Here is a 25,450-nt window from a genome sequence, read left to right as displayed (position 1 = left end):
TCCTTGATCAAGAGGCCAGATGACCCACCACCATTACAGGACATTTTGCGCGATGCTCATAGTCCCTGGGAACTAATCGACCCAGGAGGGCAAGGAGCAAAAAGTGTCCTTTGAATCCCTCTGACCCAATTAGTATAGATCTCAAGCTATGTCTGTTAAACATCCAAGAAGGTTAGTTCCCCCATTCTGGCATTTTTTTTTTTTTTTTTAGTATATGGTACTTCTATTTTTATTTTTATTTTTATTTTTTTTTTAATTATTTAATAACCACATGATTAGAAGCATTTCATTACAGCATTAACATATTCAATAACAATTTCCAGAGCAAAGATGCTACAACTGGCCTGGAACTTGCTATATAGACCAGGCTGGCCTCAATCTCACAGAGATATACCTGTCTCTGCATCCCAAGTGGTAGGATAGACTAAAGGCATGTGCCACCACACCCAACACCCATAGCCTTTTAAAAACATGAGTTAAGGGCTGGAGAAATGACTCAGTGTTTAAGAGCACTGGCTGCTGGACTTAAAGCCCACCCAGTGGGATGAAACTCATGTGTGGTAATGTAAACCTAGCCAAATATACATAACTGGAGAAGTCATAGATCTTAGAGAAAACCCCAAGGTTATCACATCCCTAGACAAATGTAATTTCTTACTATGTGCAAAATATGGATCCTTAAATTTACAGACAAGTATCCAAGTTGTCACCTATCAAAGAAACTTCTTTTTCAACAGAGATTATTACAGAGTTCCACAACTGGTCACACTCTGAGATTGTCTCTGAGTTGCCCAAACCTAAGTGGCACATCTACAATACAATCTCTACACCTAAGGCTCAAGGAACATAGAACAGGGGATGAAGAGAACACTAATGCATCTTTCAGTTCTCATCAGTGAAGCTCCCTCATGCAACAGAGGGCCAGGAACACAAAAGGTCACAAATGGACAACACACAGAAAATAAGAGTTTACAGAATGTGGGTTCTTGGACAGGACTCCTATATTAAAATCCACCCACCCACCCAGGGATCAGGGACCATTTCGGAAGGGGTGGCAGAAAGATTGTAAGAGCCAGGGAGGAGGTACATGACCATATACAAATAGAGTCCTACAGGCTCCTGGGACCCTTCTCATATGAACCTATAGCAATGATGTCAACCTGCACAAGACCCATGCAAATTTAAGCAGACAAAAATCCAGCACAGAACTGTGGAAATGGACAGCAGGCCCCAATCAATCTTAGTCGAAGAATTATTGGCAGCTGATTACTACTGGGTGAAGAAAACCTGATCTTCTTAAAGGGTGGGACTCTAGATCGGCTACTAGACCTCAGTGAATAAATTTGCACCGAGGGACATCTGGGGATACTAACTTGACATGATAGGCCTTAACACAAATGACAGAATGTATGAATTCCAGTGGGGGGGGGCGCTATGGGTAGGTGCCAATAGGGAAGAGGGTATAAAGATGATTAAGATATTATGTATGAAATACATAAAAATTCAATACTTTTTTTTTTTAAAGAGCACTTGCTGCTCTTGCAGAGACCCCAGATTCAGTTTCCAGAACCCACATGGTGGCTAACAACCCTTCGTAACTCTAGTTCCAGGGGATCTAACACCCTCTTCTGTCCTCACAGACATTGCATGACATGGGTGCACTTATATACATGCAGGCAATACACATAAAATTAAAAGAATTTAAAAATATTTAAAAGCCATGAGTGACTGTTATTTCAGTCAAGCAGGTTAAAGAATAATCTTTGTCTTTAGGAAAATAATTTTGAAGACTTTTTGTTTTGTGGAGGTCTTTACTCACACATGGTAATATGTGTGCTGTGTGATAGGATAAGAATAAAAGTAAATAATGAATAATAAATTACATTAATGTGAATATTTAATGTCTTGCAGGTTGTTTTTAAACCTCTTCTGAGTCATATAGGAATCCAATCACAGGATACAATGCCCCTCTGCTACCGGATGTACTTTGGAGAACATCTTTCATTTTCAGGAACTTTGGACTGCCTCAGAGCAGATATTGTAGATTCAGACACAGCTAAAGACAGGAAAGGCAAAAGAGCAAGAAGGTATTTTGCATGTTTCTATAAAATGTTGTATAAGACTTACTAATTTTAATATCAGTAAGAAAATTTTACTTAATGTAATAATCACATTTTGTTATTAATAATTCGTGGGTTTTATTAGTGGATATTTTGGAGCATGTATATGAGTATTCTGAAGATGTTTTGATAAATATTCTCGGCACTTAGCTTTCATGTAGTGAAATTGTTATGGTTCTGTGGATATTACTTTGTTCTTAGTATTTATTTCTAACTTCCTTTTTGAGTTCACTGCTAGCAGACATTATTTTAAAGAATTATTTATATATGTGTTTGTGTTTTTGTGAGTGTATGCACACATGTGGGATGGGGAAGGGGTGTTCCTGTGCTCTTGCAGAAAGGTCAGAAGAGAGTGCCAGGTATTCTCTAATATTCTCCACCTTCCTTTGAGGCAAGATATCTCCCTGAACCTGGAGGTTTTGTTTTCTCAGGTAGGCTGGAAGCTGTCAAGCCCTAATAATCCTCCTGTCTCCCCAACCCTAAGAGCTGTAGTTATAGATGTGCGTAGATGCCTGGCTTGTTAACTGTATGCTTAAATTTGTATTCCAATCCTCATAGCAAGCACTTTTGACTACCGAGCCACCTCCCCAACCCTGCACACAGTTTTTTGTATAGGAATAGAATAAAATTAACATTGAAAGTATAAGCAACGGACAGATAATAGAGAAATATCAAATATAGTGTATTGAAAGGAAAATTTATGAGCTGGTACTGCCATTTTGTATTTTCATGGATAGTTCTTCAGTTTCTTTACTACTTGCATACACAGTTTTATTTCTACTAATAGGATCTAACTGTTGTTTTGAGAACTTACAATTTTATTTTAGGTCTCTCTCATTCACATAGGAAGGAATAGTGGATAATGATCACAGATGGGATTTCTATGAGTTTTTATAATGTTGTCAGTTTTATCCTATTAGTGATTTTTCAAGGCATTAAAAGCAAAGTGCCCTTAAGAAAAATAAATTTTTCACATGAAATATTTTATTCAATTTTTAGTTGTTTTATTTATTTAGTTATTGTGTGTGTGCATGTGCATTCCTCTGCATGCATGTGGAAATTAGAGGACAATTTGTGGGAGTTGGTTCTTTCACCATGTTGGTCCTAGGCCAGGGATTGAACTCAGGTCATCAGGCTTGGTGGCAAGTGCCTTTAACCACTGAGGTATCTAAAATTTTTAAAGGGGATTTAATAAAGTTCAGTTCCATAAAATTCTCTGGAATCTTGGACAGAATAATAAATGGGTCTGTGAATTGATTATAAAGATTAGTGGGAAAATTTTGTTTGAGATCTTGAAAAATGTCAAAATATTATACATAAATATATATTATGTGTATATGTACACACCAATGCATTATATAGATATATCTTCTATATAATTACAGTACATATAACTACATTGTACAGAGCTATTTTATATAATATATAAAAATAGAGATTGCCTGTAGAGATAGGTCTTGTACATAGACACATGTGTAATTAGGTCAGAGTTGCAGCTTATTACTGGCCTAGTAAATGCTGTGTAGTCATGCAATGTGCTAGACCCAGGCCGCCCAGCCACACTGCCCTCTCTCTCATGATTGTCTAGCCAAACTTAGCCTTCTTTTCAGTGTTCCTTTTGACAGTAGCTTTGAGTACTGCACATCCCTAAAGCTAACACAGTTAGACTTCTTGTAGGGCTTGTCATGCCTCCCTATTCTCTCATTTTGTGGAGGTCTTCACTACACGATATTTTCCTCCGGCATTAGGAACATAATTAATATCTTTAAATCTTAATCGTAGCTTTTTGTCACAGTGTCCATGCTGGATCCTTAATTTACTGGCTGCTTTTGCCCTAAGTGACTGTTTCACCTTGTGCACAGAGTTGTTTTCTCTTGTATTTGACTGTCCTAAGGATTTTCTTGTCATCCTTAAATGTTTTAGGGTTTTCCTACTGTGAGCACATGCTGAACAGTGAGGTTTAGCTCCCTGTGAGCTTTTGAATGTCTACAAATTATATTATAATATGACATAATTTTGTATTAATTAAGAAATGCTATTATCTAGTAAGAATTACAGTGATTTCTGATTTTTTTTTGTAATACAAAACAATTTCCTGTTCAATTTGGCCCCTGTGGTGACAAATCCATTCACATTTTACATGGAAAAAAGAAGGGAAAATGTGCTTTATTTGCATATAATATTATTGTAGGTAGAAGTTGAAGTTCTCTGGGTTTGTTTGGTTTGGGGGTGGGATGTGGGGGGACAGAGTCTCCCTGTAGCCACAGCTGGCCTGGAACTTGTTACATAGACCATCTCCCATCTTTATCTCACAGAGATCCTCCTATCTCTGCCTCACAAGTCCATTTTAGAGTAAAATTAATAAGAAAACCTTAAAGCTAGCTCCTAACTTATGTGAAGACTAGACTTATAGAAAGGCACTGTGTGCTGGATTTCTTGCTTCAGATTAAAGAGCTTGTGGCACATTTTCTTTGATGATTATTATGCTTATAAATTTGTAAAATTTGCAGGTCTTCAAAACAGGAGGTAACAACCGTTTAATTTCTTTTAAACATTTTAGGCAAGGCCATGTGAATCTTCCCCCACTTGAGTTCAAGCCAGCGCTAATGTTGGAAACCTTCAGCATTAGTGCTGTGGTGATGGAGAAGTCGGTGTGCACTCCTCAGAACTCTACCAGTGCCCTTTCCTTTCATGATCTCAACAAGCGTTATTATAATACCTTTCACTGCAACTTCACCATTTCCTGTCAGTCAATAAGTCAGCATGTGGATATGGCTTTAGTTCGACTTATCCATCAGTTCAGTACAATGATAGATGACATCAAAGCAACTCAGACTGACATTAAACTTAGTAGATACACAGCAGGATCAGCTTCCCCAACACCTACCTTCAAAACCAGGAAACATCGGGATTTCCGTTCATCTGACTTCAGCCGCAGTTCTAGAGGAAGTCTCAATGGTGGCAATAGAGTAAATAATGCCAAGAACAAACGGGCCAACAATGAGAACAACAAAAAGGAATCCAGAAACAAAAACTCATTAGGAAGATCTGAAAGAAGAACTTCAAAAGTGTCTAGGAAGGGTTCGAAAGATGTGGTAGATCACATGACCATTCATATGGATGACTCTGATTCCATTACAGTGTCAGAACAAAGTGAGCCTTCAGCTGAGTGCTGGCAGAATATGTATAAATTGCTTAACTTCTATTCACTTATCTCTGATCCAACAGGAATATTGGAAAAATCTTCAGAAACATTTGGACCAGCAGGTAACTGAGATTTTCATTATTTTAAAATGTTCTGTTTAGAAATAATGCTAGAGAACAGCAGGTTGTTCAATATACTTTCTTTTTTAAAATATTTTATTTATTATTTTTATTTTATGTGTATGTGTGTTGCCTGCATGTAGGTGAGTGCACCTGTGTCGTGCAATGCCCACGGAGGTCAGAAGAGGTGGTCGGATCCCCTGGAACTGGAGTTACAGACAGTTGTTAATTGCCATGTGGGTGCTGGGATTCGAACCCAGGTCTTCTGCAAGAACAACCACTGTTTTTAACCACTGAGCCATCTCTCCAGCCCCAATATATTTTCTTAATATTGTAAGTGGACAGTGGAAATGCAGAGAAATTAGCAGCCACTAAGGAGAGAAAATATTACTGACATTCAGTTCTCCTGCCAGCCTAATTCCCATCTTCTCTGACTCTTCACATGGTCTGCTTTTAAAGAATTCAGAAAGACTTAATTCCAGATATCTAGGTTAATATTTACTTCAGTAGGTCCTTGGAAAAATATTGAAAAAAATAGTTACATCATTTAAAAAAAGGAAGAGGCATAGTTGAAAATTTGAAGTCCAGAAAGGTAACATGATATTTTGAATGTTCTTTATGTTGCAGTTTTCATATCTAAAATTGTATATTTCCATTCTTAAACTTTAAGGTGTTCGGAGTCCTATGGAGCCAACATGTAGAGTTGTGTTTGAGAATGAACAAGATAACAACAGTTTAACTAAGACACAGCGGAAACGTAGCCTGGTAACTTCGGAACCTCAGCACGTCACTCTAATAGTGTTTGGGATTGGCATGGTGAACCGCACACACCTAGAGGCGGATATTGGTGGGTTGACGATGGAATCGGAACTGAAAAGGATCCACGGCAGTTTCACCCTTAAGGAAAAAATGAAAGGTATGATGCTTTTCTAATGCTGCAGTACTGCTTTGAAAGAAACTAATGCCATCATGTTTCTAAAATTCTCACTTGGCAGTCTTTCTTCAGAAAATGAGACTTACCAAATTTTTGAGAGTAGAACAACAAAGATATTAGATCTCATTCAAGATCAGTGGATTGAGGCAGTCTTGATTTCTAATGAAATTACATGTCACATAAATATGGACTGACTTCTTATTCTTGTTTCACTATTCAGTGATTCTAAATGGCAACCAGAAACATGTCTCTAATATGTGAAAATTTGTGAAATATTTGCTTATTATCATTATAGAAATCTTATAATCTAGCACTAATTTTTAGTATCTTTTTAAAAGGAACTTTATATAAAAGTTCCATTAATTGATATAAAATTTCTTTAGAGTAATGAAAAGGTACCTTTCATTTCAAAAATAATCTTCCAAGGTACTATATTTCATCATATCTGGGAGAGTGTCTGTTGAGTGTGCCCCATTACTTTATGTAACACAAAGAAAATAACACTACCAGATGCTGTTGGTTATAAAATGTACCCGAGTTTCAGAAATGCTAAAATAAAATTAAATGCTTAAAATCAATAAAGCAGTGTGAAACAGACCTTGCAGCAGTGACTCTTCAATAGCAGTGTCTTTCTGATAGGGAAATAACCAGACAAATTATGTTACATGAGAAAAGAAAATTGTGTGTTTCTGGATTTTATGATTGCCAAATACATACGGTCTAAACAAAAGTTATGTTGAACTTATTTTGCAATAAATACTTTTAACTGTTTTGTTTCATAACCTGAGTATTTATAATTATATTAATTACTTTTCTGTTGCTGTGATAAAAGACTGTGACCAAGACAACTTAGAGAAGGAAAAGTTTATTTAGTTTATGGTCCAGGAGTATGAGTCCATGTGTGGAGAAGCATGGCAGAGGCAGCCCACACAGAAGGCTGAGTACTCACCTCTCTAAGCAGGCACAGGAAGGAAGAAGACAACCTGGAAATGGGATGGGACTATGAGCTACAATCATCTTATTTTCAGAATTCAATTTTTTTCTATTAAGATGTTTTACATCAGAAGATGACTGAGACATGTGCCACTGCTCACATTGGTGGGGTTAACATTGTGCTGCTTGAAGGGATCACACCAAATATACAGTAAGTATATTAAGTTTTATTGTTTTCTTGTTTGTTATAGTTTTATAGAAAACTTAGAATTCCTTGAATGAACTCATGCTTAGTGAAATTTTTCATTTATACACAATATTGCCAGATATTAAAAATCTGTCATGAAGTAAGTATATCACCAAATACAGTATCCCTGAAAAAAAAATACTTTTCCTTTCTAAAATAGATTTTGCTACCTGTTCCTACCCTAAACTCATCCCTCCACATACACACACACAGTCAATCACCAGTACTTCATAAGATTGTCTCATAGGAAAAATTATCGTAATACAAATTTTTATTGAGCATGTAGGTCGCAAATGTTCATATAATTCAGTTATTTAAAATCATAGACTTTATATCAAGGGACCATTTGCTCATGTTCATCTAGATTTCTAAATGTTCTGTCATTTCACATTTAATGAACTTACTAGAAAAGCCTTTGAAATCTGTATTAGAGTATGAATTAAGCTTTTTTAAAAAAAGAGTGTATCAAACCAGGTGTGGCAGCTCATACCTATAATCCTAGCAGGAGTTTGAGGCAGGATGGTTGCTACAAGTTAACTATATAGTTGAGTCCTGGGCCAAACTGGGCTACAGAGTAAGAACCTGTCTCAAAGACAAACAAAAACCCAAGTTTGCCAAGCTTGATAGCACACACCTTTAATCACAGCCCCGGTGAGGCAGAGGCAAGTGGATCTCTCTGAAATCAAGGCTAACCTGGTCTACATAGTCAGTTCCTGGCCAGCTGGAGGCTCTAGGATAGATCCTGTCTCACAAATAAAAATAATAATAATAGTACTTTTTTATCTTGTATTTTGACTCTTAGTTGTTACTTTTCCCTTATAAATTCTGTTCTTGGATCTGTTCAGACTCTCTCCAGTATTGATAACCTTTATATCTGGTATGTAGACCACTTATTTATGTTGAATACATTTAACCATTTGACTTTGTTTATGTCATTGTTAATACTTGCTTTCATTCTAACTTCCTTTCAAAGGAGCAATTTTGTGTTATAACCACAAAATTTTTCATAATTCAGGTCCTATTTTGAGAATTTACTCTTCTTTAATAGTGTAACTAGTGTTATGTAATGTTGTCCTGTGAAAATTGCTCATAGATTGAATAGGAAATATAATCAGTTACAGCTCCAGTCATAATGTTTTGAAAATCTGGAAAATGCAAAAGCTGACCCTGGGCAGCATTTCCTCCAATGGATTGATAAACAGGCCAGAGCTCACCATTCTCAAGGCTGTGTAGAGATCATCTAAGGTTTAAGTCTTGCCAAGTAGTTTAGACCTGACAGTATATTTCACAACAGCTTCCCAAGGCTTAGATCCCATTTCCTAAGCAGCCATTTCTAGAAAGAAGATGAGGTACACTCCTTTAGTTCCAGCACTTAGGAGGTAGAAGCAGGCAGATCTCTGTGAGATTGGGGCCAGCCTGGTCTCCATAGTGAGTTCCAGGCCAGTTGGGGCTGCAGGGAGACCCTGTCTCAAAAACACAGAAAGACTACAGAATTTTCATAGTTGTGATTTTTCTCCATTCATTATCTGTACAATAAAGTACTTACTGTGGGCTGGAACTGTGCAGCAGTTCTTTTACTTAATCCCCACTATAGTCCTATGAGCTGAGGTGGTCTTATCTCTGCTTTACAAAACCAGAAGTTGAGGTTCAGAAAGATCAAAATATTATCCTAAAATATGTTAAATGATCTATTCAGAAGAGATACTTTGAAGCTGTACTCCTGTCCTTGCATACTTCATCAGTAGAAAGTCACCACAGAAAGCTGGTTGCATTGTCCATTGATTGTGGATTTGTACCTACTCAGAAAGTAAACCAGATGGATGCTGTCTTTATCTTTTTGTATCTCCTGTGTCTATTATCTCTTAAGAGAATGACTTCACTTAACTTTAAAACATTTATAAATGAGGTTTAAAAAATGTAAAAATGTAGAGTTAACATTTCTTGCCTTTTCCTCGTATCAGTTTTATTTGAAAACTAAAAGTTTTTGTTTTTGTCACTGCCGAACTCTTAGAGTTAACATTTTTCATTAGCATTTTGGATTTATTCTATAGCATTTCATTTCCAGCTGCAATTGAAAGGAAATGGAATGAGAGAAAATAACTTCAAAAGTAATTTGAAGGAAAATATTAAGAACAGGACATTAGTAAAGCTTTCCTGATGCTTAGTCATGTTTAACTAATTTACATATGAATGTTTATTTGCTTCCTTTTTGTTTCCCTGCTTTCTCTTGAATCTTCATCTATAGACTGGAAGATTTTCCTACATCTCCTACAAGTACAGCCAAACAAGAGTTTCTGTATGTCATATTCTTTTTCATGGCTTGTAATTGGCATAGTCTTGTGTAGTAGTGTTTACATTGTCTTTGTGAGATAAGTACTATTAGTATGTTTTGTATTTTTACCTTAGGCACCTTTAGATTAAACTTGCTGATACTCAAGCAAAGCTTATAGTAAGGACTGTGACTTTGGTAATATAGATCTTGTTATAGTGTGTTTTGTTTGTGCTTCTATAGACATGTTATTCTTTAATACAATAAAGGAAGTCGAAAAGTTTCACCTTCTGAATTTTTGCTAATTAAAAAGTAATTTTAGAAAGTTTAACAAGAAAACATCTACCCATTTCAACCTTATAATTCTACTTTCAGTGGGAAGAGTTTGCTTTCTGATTGTAGGATTTTATCTATGGCTTTTATTATATGTGCCTTTATATCTTGAGTAGCTTAATTTGACACACTATATAGCTGATATTTTGTAGCAGTCAGCTATACTTGAAGCATATATTTAAATATCACATGAGTCTATAACCATGATGTATTTACAGATTATTTAGCATTAGTTACTTCTTTGGACATTTTCTGTAGAATTTGAATATGCTAAATTAGTAGATAAATCTATTTAGTATGTTCTTTGTTGGTAAGATTATCATATTTGATGAAATTTGCTTGTATATTGATAGCAAGCCATAGGAAAAAGCATCATCAATTGGGATTATTATGTTCTGTTTCATCAGCCAACTAAAAGTACTAAAAATTGAATTTTGTTTCTGGAAACCATACTTTCATATTACTGTCTTTTTACAAACAGTAACACCAAAACAAAACTACATTTAATTCCACTTTAGAAGTCATAGTACCCAGAGACTTGTTTTTCATTCCTTTTATGCACTGAGTTCTCTGGATAATTAACAAAATACATTAGTATTAATGTTTTTAGTAATTGCAGGTCACGTGTGTGTAATGGTTATTGTAAGCTTGGACATTTTGTGCTAGGTACTGTGCTGGGCTGCAGAAAGGTCACAGTGAAGGAAGTAGGAGTCTTCCTTGTCCTGTCGTTACTTACAAGCCACCCTATTCACTTGAGTTTTCTGCTGAGAGATAAACATGTACGATACATTGCCAAGTGGAATTGAGTGTTACATATGTGCTTATGAAATCAAAATAATATTTAGGCAGGCTGAAAAAAGGTGACATTAAAAGTGAAGAAGAAATGTTGCTTTTATTTTCAACTTCTATTTTTGCTGTGTGTTAAAGAACTGATAAAAGTTCTGTTCACACTGAGCAATGCTACTGCTCTTAGGTAAGCATCAACGAGCTTTTTGATATAGACAGAGGCATTCCAGAGAGTCAAGCAGCACGATGTTCCTGTACTGATCAAATGGAGCTGGAGACTGTAGGGAATACTATTGTCACCTCACACATGGAAGAGATCAAAAGAGGCCTGGACTGTTCATTGTCATTATTAAACAAATGGCTAACATGAGTTATTTATAATTTTATTACAATTCTTGAAGATAGTTATTGCTTAGTCTAAGCCACATGACATGTAGTATCTCTCAAGTTTTATACAAGAAAAAAGTGGTCAAGATCTCTGTAAAATGATGACTGAAAATTTGTGGTACACTAAGTGTCCTAGTTGGCATTCTCTAATAAACACCATGACCAAAAGCAATTTGGGGAAGATAAGGTTTATTTCAGCTTACAGATTACATCCATCATTGAAGGAAGCCAGGACAGGAACTTGAGGCAGGAACTGAAGCAGAAACCATCATGGAGGAACACTGCTTGCTAACTTGCTTCCCTTGGCTTGCTCAGCTATCTACCTTTTACAGTCCAGGCCTATGTGCCCAGGAATAGCACTGTTGTCAGTGGGTTGGGCCCTCCTACCTCAATTAGCAATCAAGAAAATGCCCAACAGACAAGCCCACAGGCCAACATGATAGAGACAGTTCCTCAACTGAGATTCATTTCAGTCCCTCTTCCTGGGTATGTCTAGTTTTATGTCAAGTTGACAAACATTAATGGAGCACACTAAGTATACCTGGAATACACATGAAAAGTTCATGACAGATGCCCAAGAAGAGCAACTGAAGGATTCATTGACAGTACAGTCTACTTCACAGGGTTCTCTTAGATATACTGTAAGCCCAGATTACAACTACCACCATACTTCATAACAACGACCACCATACAGTCCAGTCCCATTCCTTTTACTTCCTGATTTCAAGCAGCAGGCTTTTAAAAATCAGGCCAGTCTACCTATAATTTAACAGAATACATGATTATTTCAGTAATTTGTTTATCCATTGATTAGATATTAGAAGTATAGTGAGTATATTTTCTTTTAGTATTCAATGTCTATCTCGCTTTATTTCCCTAAAGTAAATTGGAGAAGAAAAAAGGGAATTCTGAATGGGAAAAAAAGTCAAAGTGGAATTTTATGTGTGTATGTATTTACGCATGTAATGATGTCCCAGTGTTTGTGCTGTTACTTACATGTTAGCACATATTTATTTTTCTATAAATTCTTTAAAGAAATAATTTATACTATTTGATACAGTATAAAACAAGTATGTCTCAATATCCTTAAAAATGTTTTTCAGTATATGTTTTAACACATGAAGATCTCATTTTAGCTCATTGAATAAGATATTTCATGCCCAATGTTTTTCACTGTTTTTTTCCTTATTTGGCTATATTTTAATAGTTTTCCTCCTTTTTTTGCTAGAACTGTGGTGAAATGTAGCATTGCCAAGTCTCAAGCCCTCTACAGTGCCCAGAGAGGGCTGAAAACAAACAATGCTGCAGTATTTAAAGTAGGAGCTATCAGCATCAACATTCCTCAGCACCCAGCCACTTTACACAGCATGATGGTTCGAAGTTCTCACCAACTGTCCAAACAAATCTCAGACCTCATCAGACAGCCTTCTACAGCGTAAGTTATTTTATTCTGCACCTGACTGTCAAAAAATGAGCAGTTGCCATAAACATTAACCTTACAAACAGTGGAGCTGATGGAGAATAATCACATAATATCATGGAAAAATCATATTGTTTAACATTAAAATACTATGTGAAAAAGGCCATTGTCCAGTATTACATAAATATGGCTCATAGGTATAATGCTTAGGAGATCCTAGAGATTTGTTGACATGATAAGGGATGCTAATAAGAATCAAATTGATGAATCCTGGAACTGTCAGTCCTTTGTTTACATCTAGTTCATTGGAACTGTAATTTTAAAAAATTACAGTGGTCATTTATATGTCATGCATGGTTTTTTGCTTTCCTTTATTATGAAATTATTGTATATGATTGACAACTGAATGCAGTACCAGATAGTTTTTAAAGGGCAGTGAATCAGATCTGTGCATGGTGACCCTAATTTCCTCATGTGTTTTATTTTATTTTATTTTCCCACTGTTTATGGCATCTGTAGTTTGGTCTCAAAAAGCTTTTGTTCATGGTGTGTGTGTGTGTGTGTGTGTGTGTGTGTGTGTGTGTGTGTGTGTGTGTGTGTGTTTTCTACATAGTGAGTTCCAGGCCAGCTATAAGGTTACCCTGTCTCAAAAACTTTCCAAGTAATTTTTCCATAAACTGCATTGTCCAGAGAATATAATAACAAAAATGTCTCTGGGTCCAAATCCTAGTTTCACGACTTTCTAGCTGTGCTTTCTCATTCGGAGAGTGGAGATAACATACAAAGCTCCAGTAGTACCTGACAGTCAAATAATTATTATTAGTGTTGATGTTGATGCTTATTACATAGCAAAAATAGTGGTGGTAGGAGGATTAATAGCATTATAATCAGCTGCAGCATGCATCATGGTTAAGTCATTGAATTTCTATCAGACAAAGTAACTTTAAATCCTCACTTTACATTAATGATATAAATCACGGAAGTACATCATTCCAGGAGTGTATGTGGTTCCTATTTCTCTGGTCTGCTTTTATAGATCATAATTGTTCATTATCTGTTTCTCCATTGAAAAATATCCAGTAATTCTATTCAATAAAGTACTTGCTGTTAATTATATTGGGGGGGGGCTGTCTTTTGGTTTATAGCCCACAGCCTATGAAAGAAGATGTTGCAACCCCACTACCTTCTGAAAAAACCCCAACAAGTATTAATCAAACTCCTATTGAAACAAATGAATTTCCTCAACTCCCAGAAGGCCTAGAGAAGAAGCCTATTGTTCTTAAATTCAGTGCCATGTTAGATGGCATAGCCATTGGAGCAGCACTCTTACCATCACTGAAAGCAGAGTACAAGATGGGGAGAATGAGAAGTCATGGAATGACAGGTAACTTTGAATCCAATGCCTTACAACTGACAATAATTTTGAGACAAACGTAATATTTGATGAAAAGGTAAAGTTGATCTTTAAAATATTATATTCAATAATTGAAATAGTTTTGATCATTTAAATTCAATAATGCTGTTCTTTTAAATTTTATTTATTCTTTGGGAATTCCATACATGTATACAATGTATTTTGATCATATCCACCCTCCCACCCCCAGCTTCTCATAGACACTCCCATATCCCCTTCTCAACTTCATATCCTCTTTTCTTTTTCTTTATAGCCCACTGAGTCCAATTAGAGCTGCATATATGTGCTTAGATGTAGGGCCATCACCTGGAGCATGGGCAACCTATCAGAGGCTACATGCCAGAGAAAACTGACTGTCCCTCTACAAGCAGCCATCAACTGCTGGTAGCTCTCAGCTACCTGAGAATAATGATACTCTTTAAAAGTAAAAATTTCAGTGTACCTCTTTAAATGAATCCTGCTTTGAATTTTTCAGTCATTTAGCTTTTGAGGCCATGTCTCCAATTTAAAGTTAAGTTGAGTAAATGAACTAGTTCTTTACATGTTAAACTTTTATTGCCTCAATTAAGTGCTTTATTTTCATATTGGGTACTTTTAGCTCAAATTAAAGAGAATTTGATTCCTTTACAATAGCTGTGTATTAATATCTTATCCAAAAATTCTTACCTTTTTATTATGAAATATTTACATGAAAGTGTGTAAATGATACACATTTTCAGGGATTATTATGTACTATGAACTGACCAGCCCATCCCACAACCTAACAGTTACAACCTCATCAAATTCCTTCAAAGGCAGTCCCCAGGTGTGCTTGAGGAATAGTCACTACGGTGAATTTTGTCTTACACATCCCTTTGCTTTTCATTATACTTTTACTACATATATGAATATATAATAAAAATCTTGCTTTTGCCAATTTTGAACCTTATTTAGATGGAATCTTAACATTTTCTGCAGTCTCTTATTTTCTACAATTTGGCCAGTTGTTGACTTTTGTGTTCATCACCCTCTGTTACATGAGGAAGCTTTGCTGCGGAAAGTTGCAAGAGGCATTAATATTCTCTATACTCCCTGTTCCACTATATTCTGTGATCCTTAGGTGTAGAAGTTCCATTGTAGATATGTCACTTAGGGCTGGGCATCTCACAGACACTTTTTCTCTGTGTGACCAGTCATGGAATTCTGAAATAGTCTCCATCTGTTGCAAAAAGAAGATTCGTTAATATGTGGTGAATGATATACGTGTCTGTAAATATAAGGATACATTTTTAACATAAAATAAGAAATTATGTTTGTTTAGGGATGTGACAGACATAGTGTTTTCTCTAGGCTCTGTGACCTCTACAGTCATCTGTATTTGGCTGTTTACAGTGACACACATGAGTTCCCTCCCACTGAGGGGCATTAAGTTGATTACCATCAAGATAAAAGTGCCACTGCTGCACTGATATAGTTTGCTGTGCCAGTCATTGTGGTGGTTATTAGGTCGTAAAGCTGGGGTTGGATCATTGGTTGATTTTTCTCCCTTAGGAGCTTACATAGTATCCTCTAACACTGTGAAAGCTAGTCTCTTCAGGGAGGAGGCTTCCAAATCAGTTCCAGCTTCATTGCTCCAAGTCCTATATTTGATCATATGCCCTATCTTCAGCAATAAGGTCTTACATTCAAGTTCTGGGAGAAAATCAAGGACTGTGGCAATAACCTAGGTTATTTTGGGAGTCTCTTGGATGAGCCTGACTAGCAACTAGAAGGGAGTTTTCTCCTGTCTAGCACCATGTTTCTTGTTATATAGCCTTCATTTGTACACTTACATTCACGTACAGATATTGTATGTATATTTTTCAGTAGACTTTTGAGCTAATATATTTCCCTCTGGATTTTCATACCACCTAAGCATTATTTTACTGTCATCTCTCTCCTGCTGCACCTACACTCTCTTTGCAGTTAAAGTACCCCCATTTTCTCCACTTTTTTTCCCCTTGATAATACATGTCTCCTTTTATACCCACTCTCTTGAGCTCCTTCTTCCCCATTATCCATATAGGTCCTTTTATAGCCTTCCCTTCTCCCTTCCCAGCTAAATACCGATTTTCCCCCATTTCCCTCTTGGTAACATCTGTCTCCTACTATTCCTCTCTCTCAGGCTCTTTCTTTCCCTTTGTCTCCATGGTCCCTTTCCATTTTCCTGGCTCCTGCAGTTACATCAGGGTATGCATTGACATACAAGGATTTGGTGCTAAGATCCACAAATGAGAAAGAACATATGCCGTCTGTGTTTCTGAGTCTGTGTTACTTCACTTAGTATAACGCTTTCTAGTTCTATCCATTTACCTGAAAATTTCATGATTTTTTGTCTGTCTTTACCTCTCAGTAGAACTCCATTGTATAAATGTACTACATTTTCATTATCAATTCTTCAGATGAGGTGCATTTAGATTACTTCCATCTCTTAGCTATTGTGAAAAGAGCAGCAGGAAACGTGGATGTACAAGTATCTCTGCAGTAGGATGAGTCCTTTGGGTATATGCCAAGGCGCTAGTATCATAGAATTTGTTTTTAGCTTTTTAAGAATTTTCCACACTGCTTTCCATAGTGGTTGCACAAGGTTGCAATCTCACCAGCAGTGTATGAGCATTCCCCTTTCCCCACATCCTTGCCAGCATTTGGTATCATTGGTTCTCTTGGTGTTAGCCAGTCTGCAACTGGGGTTAGATGAAATATTAAAGTGGTTTTAATTTGCATTTTCCTAATTACTAAAGGATAATTGATGCTTAGCCATTTTTATTTCTTCTTTTGAGAACTCTGTTCAGATCCATAACCCATCTTTTAATTGGGTCATTTGTTTTCTTGATTCTTTGATTTTTGAGATCTTTTTATATTCTGGATATTAATCCTCTCAGATGTGTAGCTGATGTAGATTTTCTTTCTGTGGGATTCTTCTTCACATCCTTGGTTGTTTACTTTTCTCTACAGAAGCTAGTTTAATGAGGTCCTGCTTGTTGATTGTTGACCTTATTCTTGAGCAACTGATGTTTGATTTAGAAAGTCCTTTCCTACACCTCTAACTTGTAGGGTACTTACTGCTTATGTTTTCTTCTAACAGTTCTAGAGTTTCAGGTTTCACATTGAGGTCTTTGATTTATTTCAAGTTGAATTTTGTACAGAATGATAGATAGGGATCTAATTTCATTCTTCTACAGGTGGAGATACAGTTTTACCAGCACCATTTGTTGAAGATGCTGTCTTTCCTCCAGTGTGTATTCTTGGCATGTTTGTCAAATACCAAGTGGCTGAAATGGGATGCATTGTGTTTGAGGAGTCTGTTATGTTCCATTGATCTATGTGTCTATTTTGTGCCAGTACCATGCTGTTTTTATGACTATAGCTCTGTAATATAGTTTAAGATTTGGTATGGTAATCTCCCAGCATTGCTCTTTGTGCTCAGGATTGCTTTAGCTGTCCAGGGTCTTTTGTGATTCCATATGAAATTTAGGATTATTTTTTTCTAATTCTGTAAAGAATGTCATGGGGATTTTGTTTGGCTTTACATTGAATGTATCAATTGCTTTGGGTAGAATGGTCGTTTTCACAGTATTCATTCTACAGATCTATGAGCATGGGAGGTCTTTCCATCTCTTTATGTCTTCCTCAGTCTCTTAAGATTTAAAATTTCCACTGTAGAGACCTTTAATGTCATTGGATAGGTTTATTCCAAGGTTGTTGGTATGGGTTTTGTTTTTGTTTTTTGAGGCTTTTGTGAATGGGAAGGTTTCCATGAACTCCTTCTCCAGTTGCTTGTTATTGGTATAAGGAAAGGCTACTGATTTTTGTAAATTAATTTTGTAATCTGCCACTTTGCTGACAATATTGATCATTTCCAGAAGTTTTCTGGTGGATTTTTTAGAATCTCTTCTGTATAATATATCATCTGCAAATAAGAGATCAGTTGACCTCCTCTTTTCCAATTAGTACCTCTTTAATTTCCTTCTCTTGTCTTACTGCTCTAGCTAGAGTTTCAAGAACTATATTGAAAAGAAGTGGAGATAGTGGACAGCCTTGTCTGGTTCTTGATTTTAATTTTAATGCTTTCAGTTTATCTCTATTTAGAATGAGATTTTCTGTGGTTTGTTGTATATAGATTTAACTATGTTGAGATATGTCCGTGCCAGTCCAATTCTCTCTTGGACTTTTAACATAAATGGCATGTTGGATTTTGTCAAAGGAGTTCTCTGCATCTATTGAGATGATCATGAGGGTTTTTGTCTTTAATACTATTTATATGATTTATTGCATTTATTGACTTAAATATATTGAACCATTCCTTCATCTCTGAAAGAAAAGTCAATGTGATCATGGTGGATGATCTGCTTGATATGTGTCTGTGATTTCCAAGTGTTTCATTGAAAATTTTTGCATCTGTGTTCATTAAGGATATGAGGTATAGTCTTCTCTTTTTTTGTTTCTTTACCTGGTTTTGATGTTAGAGTGATACTGGCTTCATAGAAGGAGTTAGTTTCTATCTTTCTAAATAATTTAAGTAGTATTGGTTGTAGGTCATCTTTGAAGGTCTAGTACAATTCTGCCCTGAATTCATCTGGGCCTAGGCTTTTTTTAGTTGGAATAATTTGTGTTACTGTTTCTCTTTCCTTATTTGTTATAGGTCTGTTTAAACTGTTGATCTCTTTGTGGTTTAACTTTGGTAGATCTGTTGAACTTAGAAATTCATGCATGTCTTTTTGATTTTCAAAAGTTAATAAGAGTATAGATTTTTAATATATTCCCTTATAATGTTTTATATCTTTTTAGCATCTGTTGTGATGTTTCTCCTTTTGTCTCTGATTTTGTTGGTTTGGATTTGTTCTTTCTTTTGGTTAGCTGGGTTAAGACTCTTTTGTTTATCTTTTCAAAGAATTGGGTCTTAGATTCATTGATTCTTTGTATTGTCTCCTTTCTATGTCATTGATTTCTGCTCTTATTTTTTGGGTTTTGGTTTATTTTCTTCTCATCTGATGTAGGTTGGGTTTGATTTGCATTTCCAGAGTCTTGAGTTGTACTGTTAAGTCATTTATTTGTGCTCTTTCTTATTTTTTAATGTAGGCATTTAGACCTATAAACTCCCTTCTTAAGACTGCTTTCAACGTGTCCCAGAGGTTTTGTTGTGTTGTATTATCCTTTTCATTTAGTTCCAGGAGTACTTTTATTTCTTAATTTCTTTTTTGACCCAGTCATCGTTCAGGAGTGTATAGTTTAATCTTCAGGAGTGTATAGTTTATAGTTACTAGAGTTTCTTTGACTGTTGATTTTAAGCTTTACTGCATTGTGATCTGGTAGAATGCATGGAATTATTTCAATTCTTTGTATTTGTTAGGACTAGTTTTGTGCCCTAGTATGTGGTCAGTTTTAGAGAAACTTCTATAGTGTATTCTGTGTATTCTTTGGTCTATTCTGTGGATCTCTATTAGATCCATTTGATATATGAGATCTGGTTTATTCTTTGTCCAGTTGATCTGTCTGTTGGAAATAGTGGGATATTGAAGTCACCTACTATTACTGAGTTGCAATTAATCTGTGTCTTAAAGTCCTGAGAACTGTTTTTTATGAAATTGGGTGCCTCAGAGTTTGGTACACATATGTTCATGATTATAGTGTCTTCTTGGCCAGTTATTCCTTTGATCAAAGTGAAATGACCTCTTTATCTCTTCTGATTAGTTTTAACTTGAAGTCTATTTTGTCAGATATTAGAATTTTAACACCTGCTTGTTTCTTAGTGCCATTTGCTTGGAATGATTTTTCTGTCCTTTCGTCCTAAGAGTGTGCCTATCCTTGAAGGTGACATGAGTTTCTTTCAGACAACAGAAATGTGGATTTTGTTTCATTATCCATTCTACTAGCCTATGTCTTTTGACTGAGAAGTTGAGGTCATTGATCCTTAAAGTTATTATTGAAAGATGTGCATTGGTTACTGTCATTTTAATTTGTTTGTGTTCTTTGTTCTGTATTGTGTTTCTGTAATTATACCTTCATTCGTTTTCTTTCAGTAGCCTATAGTCATTCCTTTCTTCAGTCCTTTGTATTGTATACAACAGTATACTCTGTTGGGCTAGTTTGGTGGACATGAATTCTTTCAGCCTATTTGTGTCACAGAAGATTTTTCTTTTTCTTTCAACTATGAAAGACAATTCTTCTTGGTAAAGTATTCTGGGTTGACATCTAAGGTCATTTAGAACTGGGAATACTTTGGTTCAGACTCTTCTGGCACTTATACTTTGCATTGATAAGTCAGCTGTAGTTCTGATGGTGTTTTTTTTTTGTTTTTTTTTTTAATGTGTGATTTCTTGTTTTTCCCTTGCAGCATTCAGTATCCTTTCTTTGTTCTGTACATTTAGTGTTTGTACTATGAAATGCCATGTGGAGTTTCTGTTCTGGTCCTGTCTAATTGGTGTTCTTTGTGCTTCTTGTGTCTGTATGGGTATGTCTTTCCTTAATTTAGGGAAATTCTCTTCTATGATTTTATTGAAGATCTGGTCAAAGCCATTGACCTGTGGTTCTTCTCCTCCCTCTATGTCTATGATGCATAAATTTAGTTTTGTCATGGTGTCCCATATTTTCTGTGCCGTATTCCTGGTTTTCGGGGGGGGGGGTGTGATTAAGCAGTCCAATTCTTCAACTTTATTATCTAGTCTTGATACTCTTTTTTCTATGTGGTTGATTTTGTTGGCTTTCTCCTGCCATTTCAAATTGGCTTATTGAAATTTCAATTCTATCTTCATTTCAGCCTGAGTTTTTCAATGGTTTCATCTTCTTGAATTTACCTTCTTGAATAGTCTATGTCATTTCATTCATCCATATATGTGTATTTTCTTGAGCTTCACTTAGAGGTTTATCCCTATCCTCTTTGAGTTCTTTGAGTTGTTTGTGTGTGTTGTTTAAATTCATTGAATTCTTTGATCATGTTTTTAATTGTTATTTTAAATTCTGTGTCCTTGGGTAGTTCTCATTATAGAAGATTTCTGTAGGACTGGTACGGTTTGTTGGGGACATATTATTTTGGGTTTTATTTTGAGGTTTTTTAAATTATCTATTTTATTTTATGTGTATGTGTGTATTGCCTGCATGTAGGTAAGTGCACCCATGTCGTGCAATGCCCACCGAAAACAGAAGAGGCTGTCAGATGCCCTGGAACTGGAGTTTCAGACAGCTGTTAGCTGCCATGTGGGTGCTGGGATTTGAACCCGGGTCTTCTGCAAGAACAGTCAGTATTCTTACCACTGAGCCATCTCTCCAGCCCTGGGCTTTTTTTTTTTTTTTTTTTTTAATAGGCATGTGAATTTATTTTTTTGCTTCTGTGTCTCATATGAAACTCAAGACTGCCTTTGTTGAGTTGAAGTTTGAGTCTGTTTATATTGTTTGAGGTAGCTTGGTTGCTTTCTGATCTGGTATGAACAGTTAGTTGATCTGGGCTTCAGGTTCTCCTTTCTGATTTTATATTAGAGGGACTGGATAGATTCTGGCAGGCTACTCAGAAGCTCTCCAAGAGGGCAAAGGAGCCCTGGCTAATTAGGTGCTCTCTGACGGCCTCAGTGGGATGGAGCCAAGGCCCAAGGAGAAGGAATGGGAAGAGAATGTTTAGCCCCTACTATCCAGCAGTGAAGATCTGAGCCATACAGCAGTGGGATGGTCCTAAAGCAGGATAGGCCTGTTGGGATTTGGGCAACTCACTCAGGTGGGCTGTGGGCAAGTCGGGTTCTCAAGTAGCCTTAGAGGGATGGGTCTGAAGCCCAAAGAGAGGGAATCCACACTAACATTTTATACTAGTTTTTTGTTTGTTTGTTTCCCTGTACATTGGATTGGATTCATGTATTCATTCATATACCTGGTTTATTCATTTTCTACTGGAATATAACAGGGCAGTAAGTGGTAAGAACCAACTTAGCTATTCATTCTACTGTTGCTGGATCTTTGGCTCTTTGTACTTTTTTGCTATTATGAATTCTCTCATACTCATTTGAAAATTTCTCAAGGACACTCAAGTGACACAGTTAGATTATAGGGTAAAGGTACCTTCAAATTCACTAAGAAACACAAAACTTTCTCCTAACTTGGCTTGTACCAACTTACATTCCATCCAACATTGAATGGAAGTTCCTGTTGTTCCTCTGCCTTGGTGACACTGTTGTCTGGCTTTTAAATCTCTGTTTGAGTGGTATGTGTACCTATACTTTGTGTTTGTGATTACTAATAAAACTGAATTTTTATATGGCTAAGGAATCTATATTTTTACTTAATGAAATCCCTGTGATTGTTGGAGATTTTGTTTCTTTTCTGCTGCTGCTGATTTCACTTCCCCCTTCTCCTCCTCTCTCCTCCTCTTCCTCCTCTTCACTTTTTTCTTTTCTTTTTTGACCATTTTACCATCAAATCATTGAGTTTTTCTTGACTGCATAAGGATTCTTTATAGATTATATATAGTAAGCTTTTGGTATTATTTGCTTAACATATGTTGCCTCCAAGTAAAAGGCTTATTATTTTACTCAGTATGTTAATAAACAGTCTTAATTTTAATGTAACTGAATTTACTAGTAGTTTCTTGTATGAAGTGTACTAAAGAATTCCTTCTTTTCTCAGGATCATGAAGACATTCTTTAATTGTTTCAGAAATCTTTTGAATTGTACTGTTCATATTTAAATACTTAAATGAAATGATTATTTTTAAATTTAATGTGGGATAATATGTATATCAAATTATGATGTGCAACATCATTAATTGACTAGTCTATCCTGTGTTTCAGCAGTGCATGAATGAGTCCTAGGGTAAATGTTGTTACATTGTAGGGGGAGTTCCTGGATTTTTGATTCTTCATTGACTGTTTTTACATCTCTGAAGGAACCTGTTTGGACTTCATATAGAAACTTAATTGAATCCATAGGTTCATTTAGGAAAAATTGATAACTGTAGAATATTTAACCTTCATATTCCTGAATAAGCCTACTTCACTGTCTCTTTGTTTCTTCTTTAATGTTTCTCCATACAATTTATAATTTTTCTACATAATGGTTTTTTTACACCTTTTGCCAGAAATATTTATCTACTTTTTTCCCTAACTGTTGGTATTTATAAGTGTGCTCAAACCTTTTATGTTAATCTTCTATTCAAAAATCATCTTAAATAATCAGACTTTTAGTTACAAGTTGTAGATCCTTTGAAACTTTCTCCATGAACCATCATACTATTTGCATGTTTTTTCTATTTTCCTTTTTTGTCTTTCTTTATTGTGCTTTCCTTGACTTAATCCCAGTTTTTAAGATGTAATCAACATTTCACTAATGAGTTCATCTGCTATAGGTTTTTTATATTCCTTTGACATTAACAATATGTTTATTCCTAGTGTGCTAGGAAATTTGGGAAGAATAATTGATGACTGTGTAATGCTACTTTCTTCTATACCATTGAAATGAAAGTGTCTTTTCCTTTTTTTCTTTTAACATGAAAATTGAATTCATTTTAAAAGCAATAATAAATCCATTCTTACACATATGTGTTTACATAAGGATGACTGTGGTTGTATAACCCTACCCTTTACATTTTAAAGTTTAAGAGGGTTTTCTAAACATTTACCCTTTATATTACTGGAAACAGAAGCACTGTAAAGTGAGCCTTCAGCTTTAGCAAAGTTAGAATGCATGGGCTTTCAAATATCGGAGGCCAGAACCAATAGTACATTATCTAATTTGCTCATTTATTTAAGGCATCTGTGAAATCTGTAAGTCAGTGGAGGCAGCAAGCCAAAGCCAGATAGACAGTTTAGAGCTTAAAAAAAAAAAAAGTGGAAATATTTAAGAACAGTGAACACACTGCCAAATACCTAGACAGGTAAGATCCTCAGATTCTTGAAATGGAGAAAAGGATGAAACCAATGAAAGAATGATGCACTGATAATAACAGGCCTAGGATTGCTTTGATCTGGATGTTTTTTAGTGATGCCTGCAAGGGAAGTCAGTGGTAGACAGTCCACAGTCCCCATCTCTTGCACCTTACAGGAGCTAGTTGAGGAGTCTACTTGGTTCCAGTGGAAATAAGAGATACTTGTCAGGACCCGTGGACCATCTTACAGATGATGCAGTTGGGGAATAACACCTTTCTATTTATAAGAGAAGCAGGGACATATATACCTTACATATGTTATGAGCAGTAGTCGATCTTCATGGCAATAACGCTTCTATTACTCCTTGATGCCTGTGTAGGCAGTTGAACAGTATTAGCAGAGTAATGAGTAGGCTCTGTATTTACATTTATATGTAAGGGGCTAATGCAATTTTAAACTAAAACTCATATTTGGTATGTGGTCTCATTAATACTTGTTAAGATCAAAGGAATGTGTGTTTGTTTCCTTTTTGATATTTCAGTGAGTCCATTTTAATTAACTTGGCAATTTTCACTGTGCAGAATTGGGATTTATTTTTAACTTGATCTGATTTCTCTTGTTACAGTATTGCTCCTCTATAAGAAGGGTGATTTCTTTCTGTTCTGCCTTCTATAATATTCAGAGTATCTGTGTTTCTATAGCATTTAATATAGTGCTGGGCACCCAGCAGACTTCATAAATACTTGCTGGTTTAATAATACTTGTTGACTAACTCTTTATAGTAAGCATACCTATTTACAGTTAGGGGATATTTTGTAAACAAGTTTTAAATATACTTTCTTATATATCAGAATAGATTGTGGGATGACCAAATATTTTTCTTAGAAAACATTTTTATAAAAATAAAAAAATTGATCTCCTATGTATAATTTTTCAGTAGGTTGTAGGAGTAATATGGTTCTCACTGGTTTTCAAAGCTAGCTAGGCATTGTTTATCTCTCACATTGTCTCATCCCTCTATCATGGTTTTCCCTCTTAGATCAAGAAATCTGTGTCTAGGTAAGGTTTATCTGAGAACAACTGGTCTTTGCCTAAGATTTATCTACATGACACATAGTAATTAAAAGTACCAGACTGGTGGAACTAACCTCTTGGATGTTTAACAGACATATTTTGAAGCCTATAATAATTTGGTCAGAGGGACATAAAGGACACTTTTTGCTCCTTGCCCTCCTAGGTTGACTAGTTCCCAGGGACTATGAGCATCTCGCAAAACAGGCTGTAAAGGTCGTGAGTTATCTGACCTCTTGATCAAGGAGGCAAAGGAGACCCCACCAGATGGACTTGAACCAGTGTCCAGTCTACAAAGAGGAGGGTCAACACAGATGAATCATTTCCTCCATGCTTCCAAGAGAAGCCAACAATGGTCGAGCAGGACCTTTGACTTATCTTCACATAGATGGAACTGGTAAAAGAAAGG

The 25,450-nt window shown here is 35.9% G+C and overlaps 1 protein-coding gene across 13 annotated transcripts in view; it reads left to right on the top strand.

Moving 5' to 3' along the window:
- Nucleotides 1-25,450, top strand: part of Kiaa1109 (KIAA1109 ortholog) — a 249,263-nt gene that overhangs the window by 143,745 nt on the left and 80,068 nt on the right. For 12 of the 13 annotated variants that reach the window (XM_029554131.1, XM_029554129.1, XM_029554128.1 and 9 more), the window contains exons 47-53: nucleotides 1,912-2,087; nucleotides 4,681-5,387; nucleotides 6,055-6,300; nucleotides 7,369-7,462; nucleotides 9,744-9,794; nucleotides 12,502-12,708; nucleotides 13,839-14,077. In XM_029554131.1, coding sequence (XP_029409991.1) covers nucleotides 1,912-2,087; nucleotides 4,681-5,387; nucleotides 6,055-6,300; nucleotides 7,369-7,462; nucleotides 9,744-9,794; nucleotides 12,502-12,708; nucleotides 13,839-14,077 — 1,720 coding nt within the window. The remainder of the gene's footprint in view (nucleotides 1-1,911; nucleotides 2,088-4,680; nucleotides 5,388-6,054; nucleotides 6,301-7,368; nucleotides 7,463-9,743; nucleotides 9,795-12,501; nucleotides 12,709-13,838; nucleotides 14,078-25,450) is intronic. The other variant, XM_029554133.1, reaches the window with a different exon arrangement.

The sequence above is a fragment of the Nannospalax galili genome, unplaced genomic scaffold (assembly GCF_000622305.1).
Source record: "Nannospalax galili isolate Female #2095 unplaced genomic scaffold, S.galili_v1.0 scaffold64, whole genome shotgun sequence".
Lineage (NCBI taxonomy): Eukaryota > Metazoa > Chordata > Mammalia > Rodentia > Spalacidae > Nannospalax > Nannospalax galili.
The sequence above is the reverse complement of the archived record's forward strand: the minus strand, read 5'-3'. Positions and strand labels throughout refer to the sequence as shown.